This window comes from Marmota monax, unplaced genomic scaffold (genome assembly GCF_021218885.2).
Source record: "Marmota monax isolate L192 unplaced genomic scaffold, Marmota_monax_Labrador192_F-V1.1 WCK01_AAM20220418_F8-fsc00167, whole genome shotgun sequence".
Taxonomy (NCBI): Eukaryota; Metazoa; Chordata; class Mammalia; order Rodentia; family Sciuridae; genus Marmota; species Marmota monax.
In genome coordinates, this window is record NW_026694116.1 from 3004232 (window position 1) to 3027304 (window position 23073).

Below are 23073 nucleotides of genomic sequence, written 5' to 3' on the forward strand. Positions count from 1 at the left end.
TTTTTTATTTTTTTTGGATGGAACCCAGGGCTTCACACCTGCAGGCTAGCTCTCCACCACTGAGCCACAATCCCAGCCCCCAGCTTTGCACTCTTAATGTCAATGATTAACACAAATATCTAACTTCCACAATAATAGGTTATTTTTTAAAACCATGCAAAGCACACTGGGAGACACTGATCAGTCTGAGGGCCAATGTCAAGGACCGTCACCCTCCTCATCTTAACTACATTGTGAGTTAGAAATTTAGGCCATTTTGTGCACCCCTGGTGCTTGCTGGACCCACAACTTGTTGAGATTTGTTTTGTTACTGAGGACTTAACCCCAGTGTGCTTTACCACAGAACTACATTCCAGCCCTTTTCAGTTCAGTTTTTACTATATTGCCGAGGCTGCCCTCCAACTTGCAATCCTCCTGCCTCAGCCTCCAATCACTGGGTGTACAGTTGGGGCCACACTGCCCCACTGGGAGGACTTCTAAACCTCACACCTCTGAAGGCCACCATCAAAGCTTTTTTTTTTTTTAAGTGTGTGGGTGGGGTGCTGGGGATTGAACCCAGAGCCTTGTGCAAGCAAGGCAAGCACTCTACCAACTGAGCTATGTTCCCAGCTTTTTGCTGGCTGTTTAAATGGCATTTCTGGGACTGAAGTGAGCACAAGCTGTTTTCTAAATCAGCTAGTTCTTCACATGGTGGCAACACCTTCACTAGCCTGGGTGAGCAGAATAAGATGATCCAGATTCAGCTCACCCAAAAGATGGAGAGCCACAGTACCTACACCCAGCCAGGCGCTGTTCCCCACTGTCTGGACACCAGAACGTGTCCCTACACATCTCTACCTTTAACACACGCAATTTCAGAGAGTGCCTAATTTAAAACTTTAAGTTGAAATTCAAAAATAAAATCAATCTATTTCATGGGGATCCTGTAGACAACCCCAAATCTATAAATGGCCTTTGATGTTCACTGTGGCTGGAGGCACCCACGTTTTGGAACCCTAATTACAGAAGGGGCTAGCAGAGGAGTGACAGCAGAAAGGCTGAGTGGAAACAGTACACTAAGACTGGTGCCCTTCCTGTGTTGCAGGAGGAGCAGGCACACCACCTCCCCTCACCCACACAAGCTCCCGCAGGATGGAAGGTGGCAGTGCCCGAGGAAAGGCTGCACTCAGCTCAGGTGAGGGATGTCCTGTGTGCACCAAGGACATACCTGCCTGGGAAAGGCCACTCAAGCCCCAGGACAGTGTGAGTTATGGCCAAATTCCAAAACCAGCTTCCCACTAAGCCCTGGACACAGGGATCGTGATGTTGCACCCTTGAAGGACTTCAACCAGCTCCTTGTCAAAGGAAGTGAGAAATAAATCTGTGCTATTTAAAAAAGAAATTCTTATGGGACAAAGTTACAAGACATGAAAATCTTTATTTCCAAAAAGAGGTGTATTTTTACATAAATCTACAACAGAATTCAACTGTAGAAAAAATAAACTATATTCAAGAATACAGCGTTGAGCATAGCAAGCTCCTCCTCCTCCCAGGAGGGGGCTGTACCCTCAGAAGGCAGGGTGGGCAGGCGCCCCTCAGGAAGTGCCAGGGGAGCCGCAGCAGCACAGCCATGAGGCCAGTGGGACCCTCTGGTGACGGTCAAGCAAGTGGCAGTACAGGACTGCAACCGGCATTAGAAGCCACCTCTTCCTGCAGCAGTGGGCTTCGTGAACAGATAACCCACGTGCTTACATCTTTCCAGGAGGAGACAGAAACTGCAGGAAGCTTCCTTATAGGATTTTTACCTCACCCTGTTTAGCCACTGGAGGATCCCCATGAGCCTGGCTAGGGACAGCTGACTGACCCCACTGCCCCTCCAGGAAAGCCCCAACTCCCTCTCCCAGGCCTGTCCACCTGGGGCCCTAACAGGGGAGCCGGCCTGTCCTAGCTGAGGCATCTGCAGACCCAAACCTGGCAGGCTTCCCAAGCACAACAGCACCAGCTCCACGCATTTCTGTAGTCAGGGCACACAGGTGAGGGGACAAGCCTTCCACCGTGTCCTCACCAACAAGGTCTCACCCAGCAGACCTGGGTTGGAACCCCTGCATCCATCCTGCTCGGGGCCAGGCTCCCCAGGAGCACAGTGAGGCAGCAGCTGTGACAAACTGCAGTTGAGGTTCTGAGCTCGGCTGCCACCTCCCAGACCTGCCAGATTGCTGCAGAGGCTCCAGATGGGGTGGGGACTGGAAGGGGCAGGCCCACTGGCAGCACTCAGCATCCCTGAGGAGCCCGCAGCAGAAGCCACCAAGAAGGAAGGAGGTCATGCCTTCAGGGGCAGCCGACCTGCTGGTCCTCAGGCCATCAATAAGGGAACAGGCAACACCTGCCCTCCTCCCTCCTGCACAAATTGGCCTGAGCCCAACCTGTTTACAGCCGCTCAGGCGCCTCCTGCCACACAGGCCACTCCAGGGCTTCCCTCCTTGACAATGGAGAGCGACCCCTCCCACTGGCCTTCAGACAGGAGGCAACAGGCAGGGGCTGGGACAGAGCCCCTTCCAACCTCCTGCCCTCCTCCAGGGGACGAGCTTCACATCAGAACGCCGTGGACAAGTGCATATAAAATCCCACCTTTTATTACAGCTCGTGTGCAGCTGTGTGAGTGCTGTGCACGAAGGGGAAACTGTCTGCAGCCACCAAGCTGCCAGGCCACCAGCCTCCAACTCCCAAAACACAGGACTTCACACGGGCAACCTTACAGCGCTGCACCTTCCAGGAAGACTTGGAAACGCGCCGGGAACTACAACAGGCAGGGGTCGACGGACAGGCAGGCAGGCAGAGCTGCGGCGTGAGGACACCACGCAGCAGGCGAGGGTAGGAGGGGCCGGGGAAGTGGCCCAGGGCCCCAGGAGGGGACTGTTCACAGCGCTCCAACTGGGTAGTAAAATATCAAAAATGTACAGAACAATTACTGGAAAAAACACAACCCATGATAAATTGAACTTCACTCTTGTAATAAAAAATTAAAAATCTGGTTGCCTTTCTGAGCACAACAGACTGGGATCTCCTCCCAGACAGGGCAGAGTTGGCAGAAGTGTCACAGCAACCTCTAGAACCTTCTGGTGGCGTGCACTTCCCCTCGGCTACCTCAGGCCTGAATTGGGCCCCTCTGCCACGTTTCTTGCCCATCAGGGTCAACGTCCCGACAGCCCCTGTAGCACCAGGGCACTTAGCAGTCACTCTTCCACAGTTTAATGGTCTTGTCATTTTCTAGCGCAGCTGAGGCGATGATGTTCTCTGTTGGGTGACAAGCCGTGGAGATCACAACGTCTGCAAACAGAAAGGGGTCAAGGCCAGCCTCACTGCCCTGCTCGCCTCGGAGAACAAGGCCACACCCTGCCCAGCCAGTGACCACCCAGGAAGGGTTCCAGGACAAGTGCTGGAAGTGCTGCTAGCAGCAGGGGTCACTCTTCTCTCAAGGTGACCACTGTGCCTCCCCCCACCACGGAACGGAGCCCAAGCCCCACCAGGATGCTCGGCCTCCTTAAGGCAACTGCACACCCGGCAGGGACGTGGGCACCAAGGAGCTGGCACAGCAGGCTGGCACTGTCGGGTGTCTGCAGCCTTACGTAAACCGAGCCCCAAGACTGCCACCTCAGGGAGAAAGCGTAGCACCCCTCAGTCTTCCAAAGGAGCGCCACACCCTGCTCCCAGGACCCAAGGGGAAGAGCAGGGACAAGGGCAGCTAGGGGACAGCGGAGGGCACTGGGAATGCACAGGAGCCACCCCCTCAGAGCCAAGGACGCAAGGCGCCTGCTCAGCACACTGCTGGAGGTGGGAAGCGCCTCCTCAAAGAGGCTGGAGCCTCTAGAAAATGCAGCTTGCCACCAGGGGACCATCGCACACTTCAGCCACCTGGGGAGTCACAGAGCCAATGGACATCTGGCAAAAGGAGGGCAGGTGAGGCCAAGAGCCCTAGGCATGAACCAGGAACCACAAGCCAGAACTGACCAGCTCTGGGGCCCAGCGCTACACACCTGGCAGCAGGCCTGGAAAGAGGAGCAGGAAGCAGGGACTTCATCCCCAGAGCACGCCTCCCGCCCCTAGGCAGTCACCCCACAGGGGGCCCACCTGTGTGCCCCTGCAGCTTCTGGACAATCTCCTTCGTCTGCAAGTTCCAAATGTACACCAGGTTATCTTCAGAGCCAGACACGATCCACTGAGTCACCATAGCCGGGGACAAGAGAAGACAGGCCAGAGCTCAGCATGGGGACAGCTGAACTTCCAGCTACATACCCGGGCGCCGTCCTTCCCGTGGCTGCTATGCTCAACCCAAAACACAAAGCTCCCCGTCTCCAGCAGGACTGCCAGTCGCCCTGACCCCTCACCCCAGCCTGAGCTGAGACTCAAGAGCTCAATCCCCCGAGGGCCTCCAGGGTGTGAACTGCTCTCTTCAGCCACCACCCTTGGGCTCTGCTGTGGTTCACACTCCGCCCAGAGTCACCATCTACTCTTAGGTACTGGACAGAGTCAGAGCTTGACACCAGAGTCCAGGCCGGGAGGACAGGCCTGGGAGGACAGAGGGCTTAACGCAAGCCACAGTCGTAGCATCCCAACTCCAGAAGACAATGCTGGCCAGTGACAGCTCGGCCCCTCAGGGAGGCTGGCCCCAGGAGTGAGGTGGGCCCAGCAGCAGGGGAGGAGGTGCCCCTGCACTGCACAGCTGTGACCCGACCCTGTTAGAACACACATACCTTGTGGGCTCAGGAAAACTTGAAGGACATGAGCCACCTGTGGGGTGGCAACAGGAAGAGAGGAGGAGGGTGGCAGGCTGCTCAAAGGGGACTCACCTTCCCACCAGTCACAGAAAAGTTGGCAAAAATGCAGTACTTCTCATTCTTGTGCCCAGTGTACGTCTTCAGGCACTGAAAAGGCAGATGCAGCAGGGTCAGAGCCCAGGTCCCTGCATTCTGGAGAACGCTCAGATCCAAGCACAGTCTGCTGGCTGAACTTGACTCTGGAAAGTATTCTAAATACACAGAACCCACACAGCCCAACCCCGGGTCCAACCACAGTCTAAGCTTCAACCTGCAGGCTGGTGGCAAGAAACCCCAGGTCTGTGGGCCCCGCAGCCCCTTCTGCTTCGGCTTCCCAGACTGCCGCACTACCGCCAACAACCCCGGGCCGGAGCTCACCTTGCCCTTGCTGTAGTCCCAGAGCTTCAGCGTGCTGCAAGACAGAGAGGGGTGAGGAGCTGCCGCCACGCCACCACAACCGGAGACCACCAGCACCAGGCACGAGGCCGCTGGGATCGGAAGCCCAGCCCACCAGGGAAGGGCGCCCAGACCAGGGGGACTCAGGTCTACCAAGTCCAGCAACCTGATGGCACGCTGGAGCCAGCAGGAGAACCCCCCACATGAGCAGCTCACAGCCAGACTTCAGTTTCTGGGGGCTGTAGCCCCTCCTTCAGCTGCCAGTCCCCAAAAGGTGGGGCAAGTCCTCAGTTCCAGATCCCACAGACCAAACCCAGGGTAGTGAGATTCACCCTGAGCCCAGGGAGGGTGCAGACCATGGAAAACACCCAGCCACGTGGGCCATGCCAAGCATGCACGCAGGGGAGACCTCTATCCAGTCTGCACGCAGGGGAGACTCTCTATCCAGTCTGGGTAAACCAGGTACTCAGGAGCCGAGGAGCAGCTCAGGGGCAGAGCGCCTGCCCCGCCTGCAGCTCCAGGCACAAGCTAGACCAGCTATAGCCCAGACACACTAGGTCTGGACCACGCCAAGCACAAGGAGCCTTCAGAGCTCCACGCTGGTGGGAGACACCCTGCCCCTGACACAAATCAAGCACTTACTTGTCCAGAGTGGCAGCCAGGATGTATTTGCCATTTGGAGAGAACTTCACAAAGGACACCGGGGGGTTATCATCATCTGTGCCAAAAACAGGCAAGCCCACTCACACACAGAGCAGGACAGTCTGCCCAACGGCTGCTCCCCGTCACCAAGTGTGACAACCATGTGAGGCTGCTGCCACCAGTGCAGCACCACCACCCTTGGGAGCCCCTGAAGAACCACCAGCACCCATTCCCCATCCCAGAGCGGCCTTGTAGTGTGTTCTCAAGGCGGAGTCCTGGACCCAAGGGCCCTCAGATGCCAGGACTTGAGGAACAAAGTGCCTGAGGGTCCTCCTCAGTTGGGGGACAGGCATTGGCTGCCCCACACAGACTGAGGTTCACCAGTCCCTGAGGAGGTCAGGCTGGGAGACCTCCTCAGGGGAAGCTGGGCTGGAGCCATGGCAATGCCTTCCTCTGGTGTGGCTGAGGGCCCAGCCTCTGTGACCCCCAGCTCTGCTCCTCATGCCCTGGTTTTAAAGCTCAACGCAGGGCCTGCAAAGGCAGGGCCACCCGTCTCCGCTGAGGACACGTCGAGGTCCACTTCAGGGACGCTAGGATGCACATTCTCCCAGGGGGACCAGGGCGTCTACCCTTTCCCGGGTAAGGAGGGGAGGTGCTCCTGGGAAGGGGCTGTCCAGCCTGCCAGGGTCCCCATGCCCCGTGCCCCGAGCACACGGCATTACCACCAGGGGTCTGCCAGGGCCTCCGCTTGCTGGGGCTGGTCACCCACACTGAAAAGGCACACGAGGCAATGTGAAGCTCGGCCCGCTGGCTCACCAGTGCAAATGGCGTCCGGTGCTTAAACCCAAGCCACTTTAACCAGCAGGACACCGGACACACCAGCTGCCTGGCCACTTGGGCCCCAGCAATCTAGCTCACTAGGCCGAGGAGAGACGGCCACCCCACCACTTCCGCCCCAACCCTGCCCTGTCTCTCAGGCCTTCTTCTAGTCAACGCCAGGCCCAAGTCCCGGCCCAAGTCCTGGCCCTGCCACTTGCAGTCCACGTCCCACAGCTTAATCAGCCACAGGTCAAAACTACTACAAAAAACAAAAATATTCCAGAAAATCTCAAAGGCGAGACTTGAATTTGCTGTGAGACTAGCACTGTCTGGTCCCCGTGGACGAGGGGGCTCAGCGCACAGAGACCCTGCTCCGGGCACCTGCCAGCCTTGCACTCTGGTCAGCGTGGAGCCCCGCGCTGCAGGTCCGCCTCCATGTGACCACTGTTTCCACTGCACACAGGAGCAATCTAGAGATGAGGATGTGTGCGGGCCCTACTCTAGCCACGCCTTTTTACACAGGGGACCAAGCTCCTGAGGAGTCTGGTATTCATGGGAGGTCCTCAAACCAATCCCCCAGAGACAGAGCAATGGCTGCACTTGCTGTGTGGCTTCAGAACAGTTACTTGACTTCTCTCTGCCTACAGTACCTGCTCTGTGACAGGCAGATACACCTGAGGGCAGCTCACTGTGAGGACAACAGTGTGGTAGCAGGAGCACGCAGATATGCATGTGTAGCACCTCCCTGGTCTCTGTGCACCAGGACGGGTCCTGGCAGCAGAGCTGGGCATGCACCAGGAGACAAGCTGACAGACACGGACATGAGTCTGCTGTGGGTGGTAAGAAGATAGGCTCCCAGAGCAGGAAGGCATAAAGGCCACTGTCCCCCACTCATGGGGCCCCACCAAGAGCTTCAGGACCATGACTAGCCTGAAGACAGCTTCCCAGGTGGACACACTGAGGGGAGGCCTGTGGGGTGACCACCACCCAGCTTCCTCACGGCTGTCCCTTCTGCATCCTAAGCTGAAGTTGCAATTCTCCAGGCCTGCAGAGACTGGGCCCTGAACACCAAACTTCCTGGGAACACCCTTCCAGCCACAGGCTTCCACCTGCCCCACCCCATGCCAGGTCCTCCCCTTCCCTCATCCCCAAGAAGCCCTCAGGCTTCAGCAGCACCCAAACAGGAGAGCACACTTCCCCAGAGAGGCAGCAGCCAGGAGCAGGGCACAGGTACTTGAGGACACAGCGGAGCAGCCCTGAGCAAGACCAGACAACACAGGCCAGGGGGCCCCAGACTGGCCTGAGAGAAGACAGCAGCAAGTTTCACAAAAGGAACAAGAGAGCTCGACAGGAAGTAGATGCTAGTAGGAGATGGACAACAGTGAAGATGAAGAGCTGCAGGCCCAGCCCCACCCAGCCCCACCCCTATGGCACACTCACCAATGAGTGTCTTCAGGCACTGGCCCGAGGCGGTGTCCCAGATGCGGCTTCAAAGCAAGAACAAAACCATATGAGAAGGCCAGCTGCCACCACTGGCTCTGGTACCAGCCCCACTGCACTCACAACCTGGGCAGCTGTTCTCCTATGTTCTAGACACTGACCGGGCACCACGCCAGTGAGCACAGGAGGCCTCCACGGCCCAGGGACTGGGCTAGGCTCTTCTGCAGGAGGCAGCCAAGGCTGAAGGTGCGCTGCAGGGCTCACCGGCAGGTCTAGACTCCACAGACCCCCAACACACAGGCAGGAAGGGCAGGACAGACCCTTGTAAAAAGGAGGCTGGTGCCATTTCCTGGCGACCCCGTTAGTTCAGTAACAGGAAAACAGGAGTCATGCCAGGCTCTGACGTCACGCCCGTCTCAGGGTTCCTGTGACCTCTGCCAACATGCACACTGGAAGCATGCCCCATCGTGCATTGTCTCAGCACCCACACTTCCAGAGATGCCGGGTGGGGGTGCTGGCTGAACGTGGGAACTTGCTAACCATAACACGTGGACAGGTCATCTCCCAGTGTAAGTCCCCCAGTCCCCAGGCTCGGCCATACTCCTTGTACCCCAAGGCGACAACGCCCCAGGCTACTCTAATATGGCCTCTTCTCCCCAGCCATAGGAGGGACCCCACAGCACTGGGATCCCCAAACAAGACCACCTGTGTGCTTAGGAGGCCACCTCAGCTCCAAGAACCCACTGAGCTGGCAGCAGCCCTTCTGCCCTGCAGCCTCACCCCTTTACCTAGCCGCAGCAAGAACTCGGGGGGACTCTCTAAGCAACCGCTTCACACTGCAGAGGCTCAGGGCAGTGCTGCCAGTCCCACCCTGCACCAGACAGGTGTCCTCCATCAGATGCCCGTTCTCTGAGGTCCTGGTCTCTGATAAGCACACTCCTGAACAGCTCCATGCTTTGCTGCTCTCACACCAGAGCACCCCATCTTCTAGCTGGTGACTCCCAGCAGACAGGAGAACAGCCCCTGGCCCAGTGTACAGCACAGATCGTGGCAGCAGGGCTGGGGCTCACAGCCCAGCTGTGAAGCCTGGGTCCTGCCTGTCACTGGCCAGCGGAGGGACAACTGGCAAGTGTTATGCCAGCCTCAGTTTCCCAAGCACAAAGTGGGGATGACAAGAACCAAGGAAGGACCCTCAAAAAGGGGTAAATGGGTAAACGTGGGCAAAGCACCTTAGCAGTGCTTAATTTTAAATTTTAAGGACACGTAAATATCTATGAGGAGACAGAGCCCCATCTAACCTCACCCAACTGTTCTCCTGTCACACTAACTAGAAGAGCTGAGGGTGCCAAGTGAGGGGGACGGCCAGGCGCACTTTGCTCCTGGCTCAGGCAAGGGGTTTACCTGTCACCACACACTACAGGGTTTTCCAGATTCCACAAATGACCACAGTGGCATCTCCCACTACAGGTGTCCACAAGGAGGTCTGCCAGATCTGCTCAGGCACCTGTCTCTACTGGTAATGACAAGGAGGCTGGCGCCTTCAGTGTTGGGCAGCCAGCTCTCGGGTGTCTGCCACCCCCTCCGTCATCACCCTGAGTCCCCTGGCCGGGTAGGTGTGGGGCACCATGTGGGGCATGCTCAGATTCAGCCTGCTGGTTGTCCTTGGCATTCTGGCATCAGTGCTCATGAGGGAACAGCCCTCCAGCTCTGGGCAGGAAAGGTATGCAAGGCCCCAAAGATGGATTAGATCAGGGAGCTCCTCTTTCTAGTGTGGGAAAGTTTAGATAACCTTAAGAGTGTGTTATTTATTGAACTCAGGTATAAAATCATGAGGACCAAGGACACCTTTACTTTAGATCTTCAACCACGTTCTCCAGCTCTTCAGTGGTAATGGACCACCTAGCTCCAGATTCCTCACCGGTTCCAAAAGCAAGGCTCACCAACCTGTACAGCCCACCCTCCCTGAACTTGTGATCTCCCTTTGTATTTTAAGTCTTGCTCATTTTTGCTTTTTTGGCCTTAACAAATACATCGTAGCCTGGCACAGCGGCCACACCTGTAATCCCAGTGATTCAGAAGGCTGAGGCAGGAGGATCACAAAGTTTGAGACCCGCCTCAGCAACTTAGCAAGTCCCTGAGCAACTTAGTAAGAACCCATCTCTAAGTGAAAAAAAAAAAAAAAAAAAAAAAGGCTGGGGATGTGGCTCAGTGGTTAAGCCCCCTGGGTTCAATCCCTGGTACCAAAAAAAGAGAAAATACCCATTTCCTCTTTGCAGCACACAATACAGTCTATGCACAGCCAACTGCAGTTAAGGGTGTCCACCAGATCTGCCAAGTCCCAAGTCCTCCTCCTATGAGTTACAGGATACATTAAAAGCACTCACGGGCCTGTGGTATGACCCAGTGGCAGAGTGCTTGCCTAGCATACACGAGGCCTGAATTCCATCACCAGCACCACAAAACATAAAAATTTTAAAAACATAAACATCAAAAGATTTTTAAGTCGTACTGGATGTGGTGGTGCATGCCTGAAATCCCAGCAACTTAGGAGGCTGAAGCAGGAGGATCATAAGTTCAAGACTGGCCTGGGGAACTTTTTGAGATTCTGTCTCAAAAAATAAGAAGGGCTGAGGACAGGGCTCAGTGGTAGAGCACCCTGGCTTAGATTGCCAACACGGGTTAAAAAAGAAAACCAGTCATATTCTCCTCCCATTTCTGGATTTTATCACCATGCTCCGGCGGCCGCGTTTCTGGGCTCTTTCTCACTGGCCCTGCTGCTGGTTCTGCCACATGCTTACAGACCCTGCTCCCCTGTGTGGTTCACGCCTTCCCACCGACATGGCCAGGCATGCTCTTTGTCCCTCTGTGCTACAGGTGGACGCTCTGCTAGCACTCCTCCCTCACTTCCCACTGCCAAGTTCTGCCAGCATCAGTGGTCCCTCCTTCCCCCACCACTCAAGCCAGGTCCCCAGCCAGGACTCATCGGAGGCTTCCCGCCTGGGCTCTCACCTGCCCCAGGGGTCTTCCCATCTCCTCCAACCCTGAGCATCTACCTCCTCCAGGTCAGCATAACACCCAGGGGACCTGGCTGGGACACCCCCTGCCAGGTTAATGGCACCAGAGAGTCGTCTCGAGCTAGGTCAGCCCCTCTCCACAAGCTATGCAGGACACACTCGCAGCTCTTGGCCACCGCTCCCCCACCAGTCCTGGCTGGTCTCCCTCCCTAGCTCCTCCCACACCTGCACTGAAACTGCAGCCCACTGGGATGTGCTTCTGGAAGGTGAACATGTGTCCCTTTCTGTAACTGCACCCCAGGGCCAGAAAGCTCAAGAGCAGGCCTTGAATGAGCACCTGGTGATTACATGAAACAAGATCCTCTCACTCACCAGAGACCATCGTAGCTACTTGAAACTATCAAGGATCCGTCACGATTAAAATGGACCTAAGAATTAAAGAACAGGAGGAAAACAGAAATTATTCCAAGTCATCCGCACACCACTCCTCTCCCCAGCACCTTCCACCCAGGACTCACGACAGGGTGACACAGGCCTCACCACTCCTAGGTACCCAGACATACACAGCCAATCAGGAGCAACCAGTTCAGCGATGCCCCACCTGCCCTGTCCAGCAGAGTCAGTGACAGAGGACTGAGCCCTAGCACGAAGCCAGACCACCCCACAGGATTCATGCCAAACCACAAAGGCCCACAGGACTCTAGAGGGGCGGCTCCCAGGCCTGTCTATCTGTCCTGCTGGGGACAGCCTGACAGGGCAAATACGGCCGAACCTAACTTCCCTGACTCAACAGAGAGGAAAGGCAAAAGGCAGGAATTCCGGTCCCTCTCCTTCATACACCTGTGCCTGCCCACCAGAGCCACCAAGAAGCTGAGCCCCAGACACCTAGCTGACTGCTGATCCCAGGCCGGGAACTGGAGAGCCCACATGAGCTCTGAGCTGGACAGAAAGGATCCAGGTGGTTCCACACCTGCCTCAGAAGAGGTTGAGTTCCGCTCATGCCACTGGCCCAAGCCAACCTCCAATGACCAACGGCTCACTCCATCTAAAGGTCCTAAAGGTCCGGCCTTGCTCCCCAGAGAGGGGAATGATGTCATTTACCTTCCTTTTCTCCTGGAGGGGTACTAGGACTAAAGGTCTGGTCTTGCACTTGCTATACAAGTGTTCCACCATGGAGCAACACCCCAGGACAGCACTTTAATAGAAAGGACACTGCACCCGACAACAGTCCTCCTCTTCAATGACTCATTTCAGCTCTTAAATTCTCCTTTCCAAGTAAGCCTTAATGGGAATAAACGGAACCACAATGCCAGGAGTTGAAGTCCCACAATGCTGGGCACGGTGGCCACGCCTGCAGTCCCAGCAGCTCAGGAAGCTGAGGCAGGAGGATCTTGAGTTTAGAGCCAGTCTCAGCAAAAGGAGGCACTAAGCAACTCAGCAAGACCCTGTGTCTAAATAAAATACAGAACAGGGCTGTGGATGGGGCTCAGTGGTTGAGTGCTTGAATTCAATCCCCAGGACCAAAAAAAGAGAAAGAAAGAAAGCACAAGTTTCAATCATTTTTAGTGAAGACCTGGGCAGACACGACGCAGAACAAGCCTTGCTCCATGCTTTGAGGGACACATTTCCTTTGTAAGTCAAGCCACAGGGAAGCCCCGGGTGCCATGATGCAGGGACAGGGCTGGGCTGTGTGCTCCCCCATCTGGGCACTGAAGAGTTCAGCAGACTCTGACATGGAGCTGCCCCATGTAGCCGCAGTCTTGTCCCTCACCCACCAGAGGCCTGCAGCACCTGGCTGTGACAACCAAGTCTCCAGACATAGCCAAGACCACATTCAGCAGGGGCTCCTGGGAGACTGCTACCACACAGGGCAGCACCTGGACCCATCGCTGAATCCTGACCCCGGGGCTGTGACAGGCCCAAAAACATGCCTTTCAAATACACTCAGGAGGTACTGCTGCTGGCCAAGGGGGCTCACCCAGGGGACATCAGCTAGACTCCATGGGGGCACCACAAGCCACAGTGGTGGCGAGGTCCCTCACAGCTCCAGTCCACAGAACAGGTGAAACTGGTAGGCTCATTCACCCTAAGACGCTGTTTAGCATGTAGACTAATAAAAAGCATGAAAAAGTAGTTGACACTTCTCCACTGTGCTGCCTCCGTACCTTGCAGTCACAGCACTACCCCTGCTTGACACCACATGAGACTGTGGCCTCACCTGGACAGAGCAGCTCTGAGCTTCCTGACAGTCATCACTGCTTCTACCAGCCCACACGGAGCTGCTCCTGCAGCACCAGGTCCTTAACCAAACATCTGGGGGCTGTCCCTAAAGTTCTCCCCAACTAACTACAACCCATCTGCCCACACTCAGCCCTTGCCTTAAACACACAAAACAGCCTGAGGATTTTGAGCGTTTTCTCGTTGAGGGCACTCTGCTCCATGGCAACGAGCCAACACAGGCCCAAACTCAAAAGTCCAGTTCATGCTCCACTTACCTACCTACTGGCAAAAGTGGCCCATTCAACGTGGCTTTTCCACTCAACAGACATTCAGTTCAAGGTAACACAGTCCACACCACAGACTGGGAGAAAGAGGTACACCAGCGAGGCAGAGCTCACAGGGGGACCAAGTGCCACCTCAGATGAACTGCCAGGAAGACCTCTGAGCAGGGGAAACACGGCTACAGCCAGGCAGCGCCCAGGGGAATGGACAGAAAGACCAGCGTGTGGCATGTGGGCATGTGGGCAAGGCTCAGCAGAGCAGCAGGGCGGACAAGGTGGAGGGGGGCAGAGAAGCCAGCCAAGCACCCACAGCCCAGCATCCAGCTCGAGACACGCCTGCTCAGCTGTCCCACAAGTGCCAACGCAGTGCAAACTGGGCACTCCTATAGATACAAACAAGGTCACCAAAGGCATCCGTCAAAGTATGTGGCCTTCCATGTTGGCCCACAGATATACACAACCAGAACACCCAAGGGACCTTATGAAGCAGCAGACATCACCACTGTCATCTAAAAACAGAACAGCAGCAAGGAAGGCTGAAGACGCACACAAAACAGAAGCCCAGGCACCAAGGATACCAGCTCTTGTCACCAGCTAGGGCAGAGCTCAGGAGACTCCTCACCTGCCTGCCTTTCCACTGAGTGTGCACACACAACCTTTGCAGGAAATCCATGGAGGACAGCCCCACAGCCCTCACCGCTGGGAGGCTCCCAAGCCCCTGCTTCCTTGGGGACACTGTTTCCTGGCTCACTCACAAGCCCATGTGAAAACCAGTTCTACCTGGGGTCTCAGATGCTGGGGGGCAGGGGCTGGCAGCAAGGCTGAGCCAGTCCTGTGCACACTGCTGCCTGCATGCCTCTCACAGCAGAGTGCCCTATGCGCTAGCAGCGGCTCTGGGCCAGCAAGGGCCAAGTCGCCTGTCTGTCTGCTATGTGGTCTTAGCTGGGCAAAAGCCTTCCAAGGCCAAAAATGCTTAAAATCCTACACCACCAGGACTTCAAAGAGTGAACAGCTCCATCAGGCACAGAGATGCAAACCTGTAATCTCTGCTACTCAGGAGGCTGCAGTAGGAGGATCACAAGTTTGAGAGGCCAACCTATGTAATTCAGTGAGTCCCTGTCCCAGAATACGAAAACTAAAAAAATGATTGGGGCTGTGGCTAGTTTAGCACTGGTGAGGCCCTGGGTTCAGTTCTCAGCACCAAGAAAAAGAAAAGTGAGCCACTCGTGCTGACTAAAACAAACCACATGCCTGATCCTTCTGCAATCCTTCCATCCACAGTGTGGCTACAAAACCACCTGGGGCTCTTGTTAACACAGAGACCTTCGAGCACCTTGTCTGTGGGGTGCTGGGATGGAACCTAGGGTCTCATGAATGCCCAGGAAGCACTCAGCCAGAGCTTCACCCAGCCTTGGGCCACTCTTTTTTTTTAATGTGTTTTTTCTTTGTTGGGTGTGAGGGTACCAGGGATTGAACTCAGGGGTACTCAACCACTGAGACACAAACCAGTCCTATTTTGTATTCTATTTAGAGACAGGGTCTCACTGAGTTGCTTAGCACCTTGCTTTTTTGCTGAGGCTGGCCTTGAACTTACAATCCTCCTGCCTCAGCCTCCTGAGCCACTGGGATTACAAGCGTGTGCCACCGGCTTGGGCCACTCTCTTAAATAACAGTTTGTTACATTCTATAGAGTATGACTCCTGTCCGTTTGTTCTGCACACTGGGATGGTGCGTGTGCAATGGCAGGACACAGACCCCATGGCCCTTGCCATCAGGGGTCCCCACGGTTCTCTCCATGACTGGGCAGGCCCCGCCACCCATCAGCTCCCCGCACACAGAACTCACCTAACTGTGGTCACCCAGCCCGACACAGAGCTCCCTCTTCTCCTACACCCTTCCAGGCATAGCCTGTGGGAGTCAGTTCTGGGGGAAACCCCCCTGAAAGCCATGGCCACTGGCCTCCCAGCCTTCAAGGGGTCTTGGGGTACTCCCCACAGGCACCCACTCCCTCTCCTCCACAGCACACAGGCCTAAAAGGTCTCTCAGCCCCAGAGGCTGCACACCAGCAGAAGTATGCCAGATGAAGCCACATGCACCCATCAGGGGACTTACAGCTGAGACTGGATCTGAATGAGCCGGCAGAGTCTTGAGGCACTTCCCCGTCTTCACGTCCCATATCCTCACACTTTCATCAAACTGAAGACAAGAGAGGCGACTGAAATGACTATGGGAAGGAGGGGTGATGACAGAGGCCCCAGAACCCAGACCTGCCTGTCCCATGCTGGACATGGGCACAGGACACAGCACACCCACAGCGCCTCCCAGAGGAGAGAGCAGCGCACTTACAGACCCTGAGACGATGAGATTGGACTGTGGGTTGAAGTTGCAGCAGAAGACGTAGTTACTGTGCCCCTTCAGCGTTTTCAGACACTTGCCCTACAACACAGCAGGATGAGACCACGTGGCTCCCAGGGGCAGTTTCCCCAGACACCAGCGCTGACTGCGAGCAACCGAGCAACCGCCATCCCGTTCCACCTGTCCTGGCCCCTACCCCTCCTCAGCCACCTCCGCCCACAGAGGACCAATGACACTCACCGAGCTCACATCCCAGATCTTCAAGGTTTTATCATCAGAGGCAGAAACGAGGAGATTGGAATCTGATGACCAGGCTACGTCCGATATTCCCTTGAGGAGAAAAACACAGTAACCATCCTCTAGGACAAAACACCACTGGCCAGCAAAAGGCCAAAGTCCCCACACTCATCATTCCCCTGGGGAAATCCTCTGGCCAGTGTTAGCCACAGGAAGACACACTCGTGGCCCAGAGGAGATGGCAGGGAGCCCAGAGAAAGTGGCTCTGCTGGCCTCAGAGACAGGCAGGTGCACACCTGTGGAGCTGGATGGCTGGAGAGCAGCAGCAGGCAATCACACACTGAGGGCACTAAGCTGCACCTCCCTCCCAAGAGCACCAGAGCCACCTGCTCCCCACACCTACCAGCTTGTGACCAGAGATGGTCTTCTCAAACTTCCCGTCATAGGCTCCCCAAATTTTAATAAGTTTATCAGCAGCTGAAAGAAATGAAAAGGAGCTGATGCTCAGGGTAGAAATATAGTTGTCCCATTACCCAAAGGCCAGAGCCTGAGCTGTCCCACACCCTAAGCCCCTGCCAATCAGCTCAGATCACTCAGGGACCCGAAGGCACAGTCACAAGTAGAAGGGGCAAGCCCCCCACCACCACTCTGCCCCTTCACTGCAGGAAGGTAACTGGCACAATTTCAACAAGCAGTGATTCTTCAGTTTCAGAGAAGGGACACGCCATTTACCACCAGCCCCTGGGAAGCACACCCACCCCACTCTTATCTGTGATTCAGACCACCCATCCCATTATCTGAGGTGCTCCATGATACGCACATGAGCTTGCCAGCCACTCTCCATTGGGGCTGAACTTCACGGAGGACACAGCTTTTGTGTGGCCGGCCAGGGTGAATTTCAGAGCATAGTTTGGTTTAACAGGTGTGGGCTGTTGGAGAGAGTGCAGCTAAAGTGAGCCTAAGGAACCATACTGCCTGGACTCCCACATTGAGATACCAAGCGCCCACCAACCACCCAACATCATCCTTCACGTTGAACAGGTCTAAGTCTCAGCCCATTACATCCCCGTCAAAGCCCTGATTCTGCTGTAGTCCCCCCTCAGCATAGTAACTCCACCATTCCAGATACTTGTCTGAGGTCCCTTGGGGCCCTGCCCTGTCCCCCACACTAGGCATGGCCACCAAGTCCACACAGCTCCAGCATGCCCAGGCCTCCCAGAGGGCGTCTGAAGGCCCTGCTTCCTGTGCCTGGGGAGGGGGTCTGCAGAACAGACGGAACATGGGACTGGATGGGATGATTACTCAGAAATGTTTTCTGGGTACCACAGATTTACAATCAGAACCAACCCCCCACCATTGCCCCCTAGGTGACAGATGTGGGAATCCTTGACACGGCACACAGTAGGCAGTCATTACAATAAGTGGCCGATGAATAAAAGTGGCTTCTCACAAAGAAGCTTATCTGAGTAGAGGAGGCTGGACAATTGGCTTGCAATAACCTCCCAGAGGCCCCAAGGAGACCCAGGAGCACACCTTGCTCTGTGTAGCGGATGAGGAGGGGGTGGGCTGGGCTCTTGCAGCCTCTGTCTCGGGCTTCTTCTCCTCCGTGGCCATTGCTCTGAAGCCCACGTGGCAGGAAACCTCTGGTGGAGAGTCACAAGGGAATAGCCTATCTGCTAAGCAAACCCTTTAATGGAGGCCTAAAAACAAATCATTTTTTAGAAAATTAATTTCCAGAACTGGGTGTGTAGCTCACTAGCATGCACAAGTCCCTGGGTTCTATCTACATACTATACCCCTCCCAATTAATTTCCAGGAGAAAGGATAAGAAAGCGAAAAACCTGACCATACTGAGACCTGCCGCGAAAGAAGCTGTTCCAAACTGGAGAATGTAACTATTACCCTAACTCCTGCCACCACTTCTCAGTTGGAACCAAGATATTCCTGCTCTCACCCCTTTTGTGATCCTAAGACACACAGCAGGGCTTCCTATTACGCTATCCAGGCATCTGCAGAAATGCAGCACAAAGCATGCAAACAAAACACAAGGGATTCCAGGAGCCTTTGACACATCAAAAAGAAAAAAAGAAAAGAAAGGTTTTGTGACAGAAACCAACCTGTCAAATGTCAGGACACTGAGCTTCAGGGTGCACAAGCCTGGGAGCACATCCAAACCATAAAATGAAGCCTAAGGGATGCAATCATGTTAACAGCTCTGTGTGAACACACAGGAGTACGCAGCCAGTGGTCAGCACCTATGGGTGGGCCTCGCTGCTCCCTGCACAGACTGCAGATGCAAGGCTGCTTTCCGAACACCAACATTCACAGGACTCCAAGCCCATGCAGTACTACTGAAAAACCGCAAGAATATACCAGAGTGGGCTCTGCCCCAAGAGTTTCCACGTCCTGCCCTCGGAGAAGCAGCCTAGGGTGCAGCTTGGGCATCCTGCGTTAAGACTCACACTGCTGAGGGAAAAAAACTGCAGCTCAATCCAGCTTCGGCTTAACAATGTCAGTCCAAAACCAGTGACTGTTTCCTCTAACATGACAGACCATGCTACCTGAATACACCTCATGAAGGTGCTATACAACCAGGGACACACTGTTAAAAGAGAAGCCACAGTCATGCTTGCAAATGCCGCTGGTTGTCCTGATACTCAGCTCTACCATTCGAAAATGAGTCTGCACACGGTAAATTCTAGCTTGGAGCTTCAGACTTGCACAGGCCCATGTAACACTAAGGCGAAACAGGCCATCAAAAGGAGCATGTCCGGTCTTCAAAGGGAGAGAAATTACAACTCCACCGCACAGGTCACTGGTGTAGCCACGCTGTCACCTGCAACAGAGTCCACCCAGAAATGGATAGTGCTGTGCCTAAAGCCCAGGGGCAGGGTAGGCGTCGGGGTTCTGCAGACCTCTCTGGGGACAAAGCACTGGTAAATGCCAGCTGCTTGCTACTTATCCTCGATACAACCTAGACACTCTGAAATAACCCCAAGGCCACCATCTCCTTTGTGGGTTGAACAGGCATCAGAGAGACAGGAACCAAGGAGACCCAAACAAAGCTGAGAGCGGAGAAGACCTGAGCCCTGCCCCAACCCCGGTGAACCACACCAGCACAACACAAGGGGCTGTGGCCCTGGGTCTGGACCACTGGGGGCTGCGGAAGCGGTTCCTTCTCCCCTAAAGCAGCGTTCACCTGGAGGTAGGCAGGCGGCCCCTGGTGAGGAACAACACAGGATGGTCTTACAAGAAACCTTCAGGCGCGCAAAACACTTAACATGTAAGAAAACCAGCTCCCGCTGCACCGGGTGGGGTCCAGGGCCACCTTCCCTGAACGCCCGGGTTCTAGGAACTGCTGAGGCAGCAGGCCAAGGGTCGGGGGCTGGGCCTTGGGGAGAGAGCGCAAGAAAGGTGACCTGGGTGGCCTCCGTCGCCCGCCAGCAGCCACGGCCCCCGTCGGCGCGCATCAGGCCCCGCGCCCTGGCGGGGCAGTCGGCCGCTCCCGGGGCTCCCCCCTCGCAGGCTTCGGGCTCGGCTCGGACCCGGCGCGCGGCTGGGAGGGCACCGGCGGCCGCGCTCAAACCTGCGCGAAGGTGGCGGGGCTGCGCGCCTCTGCCGCCGGGACCGCAGAAGCCGCGAGCGGGGTGCGCTCCGCCTCAGCCCGCGGCCGGGGTCCCTCCGGGCGACGCGGGCGGCGCACGCGGGACACTGAGGGCGGGCGGGCTCCCGGGGTCGGCGGCAGGAATCACACGGCGGCGGCGGACCGAGGCCCCGGACACGTGCGGCGGTCCTGCGGGAGCCCGCCCGCCCCGCCATCTCTGGCTCGCGCCGCCTCTTACCTGCCGGCCGCGGCGGGACGGGCGGGCGGGCGTCGCGGCAGCCGCCGCCTGGCGCGAGCGCGGACGAGCTAGACGCGGTGGGGCGCGGGCGGCGGGCGGCGGCGCGCGTGCGCGGGGGGCGGGACGGCGGGGTGGGGCGACGGACGGCAGCGAGGGCCATAAAGCCTTGGAGGGCGCACCGCCTTAAAGGAGCCGCATACGACCCGCGTTTTCTACCGGAAGCGTTAGCTTAAGCTTGGCGGATGTGGGCCATTCGCCTGTTCCTTCTAGGGTACGCTGGAGCGTGTTGCTGGGTCCCTTGCGCCGGTACGGCCCGGGCCGGCGCCCCAGGACAGGCGTCCGCGCCTGGTTCCTCGAGGGCCCACGCCTGACCCCTGCAGGCCAGCGCTCCTGGGCCGCCCCAGCCCGAGGCCAGGTGGCCTCCCTGTCCGCCCGCTCAAACTCGGACTTTATTCGGGAGAGAAGGCTCGTTCAGAGAGCTGTGCACCCGTGTCCGGGCACGCTGGGAGAGTGGCACCTGTGGAGAAGGAGCGGGGGCTACTTGAGAATAGGAGGGGCGGGGTGGACACGTTCAGTTGCCGAACCCGGCCCTCCATCACCTAGACTAGCTTTTAAAGCCTCTGGCACCTTGTAACTACCCCTTAGATGGCGCCAGATGACTGCGGTCAAAGGGGGAAGGTGACCAGAATTCCTGCTCCTGGCACCCAGAGGGATTGTACGTGAATTCCCGGTCCCTTCTGTGAGCCTGCAGGCTGCTCTGCTGTGGGTGAGTGGTGGCACAGCCTTCTCTCCTGGGGTCCTTCTCTGCCTCCCTTTACAAATGAGGAAGGGGACACCCAGAGAGGAGGCCACGCGGGCGGGAGGAGAGCCTAAGCTGGTCTTCTGCAGCCCCATGGGTCTTCAAATCTTAGGGTGGCATGACCCCACAGCCCCAAGGCTCAACACAGGCCTAGGTAGGGTACTCTACAGCCTTCTGTCTTCCAGTTAAAAGAGCACCAGGCACGCCTGTAATTCCAGCAGCTGAGGCTGAGGAGGCTGAGGCTGGGAATCCCAAGTTCAAAGCCAGCCTCAGCAATTTAGCAAAACTCTGTCTCAAAATAAAACCTAAAAAGGGCTGGCTCAGTGGTTAAGTGCCCATGGGTTCTGCCTCTGGTACAAAAAAAAAAAGTGAGGGCTGGGGTTGTGGCTCAAGTGGTAGAGCACTTGCCTAGCATGTGCAAGGCACTGGGTTCTATCCTCAGCACCACACAAAAATAAATAAATAAAGGTATTGTGTCCAATTACAACTAAAAAACAAGATTTTTTTTTAAAAAGCGTGCCAAATGATACAGGAACTGTTAAAGCTCCATCCTTGTCCCCATGCCAATCCAATAACAAAGACATGGTTTTGAGGAAAAGAAGTTTTATTGCTTTCTAGCAAAGGAGAAGCACAGAGAACTCCTGTCCCAGAAGCTGTGATTCTGCCCATCAAGGGGATCAGGAGGCTTTTAAGGAGATGATTCAAAAGCTTGTGTTCTCTGTTGGAGCTGTAATTCACTTGTTAACTTGGGAGATAGTCATTTCTGAGATCTTCTGGAACCATCCCCAAAGTCTGAATTACTTTGTTCCTGTGGTGTGTATGTGTGTGCTCAAGGACAGGTAACTCTGCCTAGGATGGATTGCTAATCCTGCTTCCCCCTGAGATTAGGGAGAAGGAGCAATTAGGGAGTAGCAGGGAGAGAAAGAGAAAGAATGTGAGGATGGTCTTGGGCCTGAGCCTAAGCAATTCCATTTTAAAAACTCCAGTTTGAAACCTGCAGTCTCACCACACTTGCCTAACAGAGCCCTCTAGTATGGCTCCCCGGCACAAACAAGTCACTTCTCCCCACCCTGATAAACTCAGAGTGAAGCCTCTGGAAAGCTGGCCTCCTCAGATAGGAGGGAAAGACCTGAGAAAAGGTACAGGTGAAAAGATCAGGGTGGGGACCACCAGGCCAGATGTTTTAACCCCAGGGTAAATGATGTCCCTGAGAAATCCCGTGGTAGCTGATAAGGATTGAAGAGGGGTCAAAAGCCCCAAAATTAAGTATAAATAATAGAGCAAATGAACAGATATTCAGCCAGACGAAACTGATGCCTACAAGCTGGAGAGCCTGATGAGGACCTGGACTGACATCCCATCACCTGTCATTCTTTGCTGATCCCCTGCGTCTTCCTCACTGCTCTCCAACTCTACAGCCATATCTTGACCCTGGTGAGAGCCGTAACTTCTCCCTACAGCCCCCTCCTCAGCCAGCCGCCTGCTGCGTCCCAGGAGAAGCCTGCCTTGGTTCCTGACCTGATCACCTCCGTCTGAGTGAGTGGGCATCTGTGGACTTAGAGCCTAAGGCTGGAGACTTTAGACCTGGCACTTGAGCTTAATTTGCAGAGGGAATGTCTGTCATTAGCCTGTCATGATTAAGTGTGTTTGCAGGCTTAGAATTAATTAATCTAGGATTGTTTGCTGTGAATTAATTAATCTAGGATTGTTTGCTGTGAATTGATTATGTCTATTGCAGTGCCCAGCATTAAGGATTGCCGTTTTCTTGATTAAGAACCTACAGAGTGAAATTGTATTGAGCGAGTTGAGTGAATAAAGCATTGACTAGGGCAGAAGCGCGTGGACATTCTTTATTTCTCCCCCTGGACTGCATAGGTCACACCTTTTGCCCACTGCAACAAAGAAACATGTGCATTAAGAGTAAGTTGCAGCAGCAGAGCAGCAAGTGGACCTCTGTTACAGGAACCTCTACCAAGATAGCAAGCCAGAGGGTGGGCGGTTGCCATAGCTACAGGAGCCCAGAGAAGCAGTTAGTCTGAAATCCCCTCCCATAAAGGAAACAGAGACAGCTCCCTGTGGGTCTGTGTGCCCAGGAGGCCTGCTCCCTTGGGCCAGGTGCCCTGGAGCACAAGGCAGTGACTATGGCAGAGGAGGAAGCCACATCCCATGAAGAATGGCTTCTCTGTCTCTCTCCACCCACCTGCCTGGACCAGACAGGGACTGGGCAACCCTCCA

General features: G+C 55.6%; 1 protein-coding gene and 1 long non-coding RNA gene across 4 annotated transcripts; one reads left to right on the forward strand and one right to left on the reverse strand.

Annotated features, from left to right (window-relative positions):
- Positions 1-1397: 1397 nt before the first annotated feature.
- Wdr5 (WD repeat domain 5) lies at positions 1398-20132 on the reverse strand. Its single transcript, XM_046465619.1, has 14 exons — positions 20040-20132; positions 17731-17897; positions 17018-17126; positions 16601-16674; positions 16201-16290; positions 15952-16041; positions 15718-15801; positions 11477-11532; positions 8091-8137; positions 5832-5907; positions 5172-5205; positions 4827-4901; positions 4108-4195; positions 1398-3306 (listed from the first exon to the last, which is right to left on the reverse strand). Exons 2-14 carry the CDS (start codon positions 17809-17811, stop codon positions 3206-3208), a joined length of 1005 nt encoding a protein of 334 aa, XP_046321575.1. The 5' UTR covers positions 17812-17897; positions 20040-20132; the 3' UTR covers positions 1398-3205.
- Positions 19275-22673, forward strand: LOC131425007 (uncharacterized). Of its 3 annotated transcripts, none has more exons than XR_009228751.1 (2): positions 19275-19480; positions 20685-22673. It is a non-coding gene; the product is annotated as an uncharacterized LOC131425007 (long non-coding RNA). The 3 variants fall into 3 exon arrangements; XR_009228752.1 differs by lacking the exon at positions 19275-19480 and adding an exon at positions 20203-20310; XR_009228750.1 differs by lacking the exon at positions 19275-19480 and adding an exon at positions 20220-20345.
- Positions 22674-23073: the final 400 nt, after the last annotated feature.

Excerpts from the sequence above, each read along its gene's own strand:
- Wdr5 (XM_046465619.1), bottom strand. The coding sequence starts at position 17,811 with ATGGCCACGGAGGAGAAGAAGCCCGAGACAGAGGCTGCAAGAGCCCAG. Across the intron at positions 16,291-16,600 it reads CCATCTCTGGTCACAAGCTG|GGAATATCGGACGTAGCCTG; the intron begins GTAGGTGTGGGG and ends TTTCTCCTCAAG. Across the intron at positions 11,533-15,717 it reads ATTCAGATCCAGTCTCAGCT|GTCCATTTTAATCGTGACGG; the intron begins GTAAGTCCCCTG and ends TTTAATTCTTAG.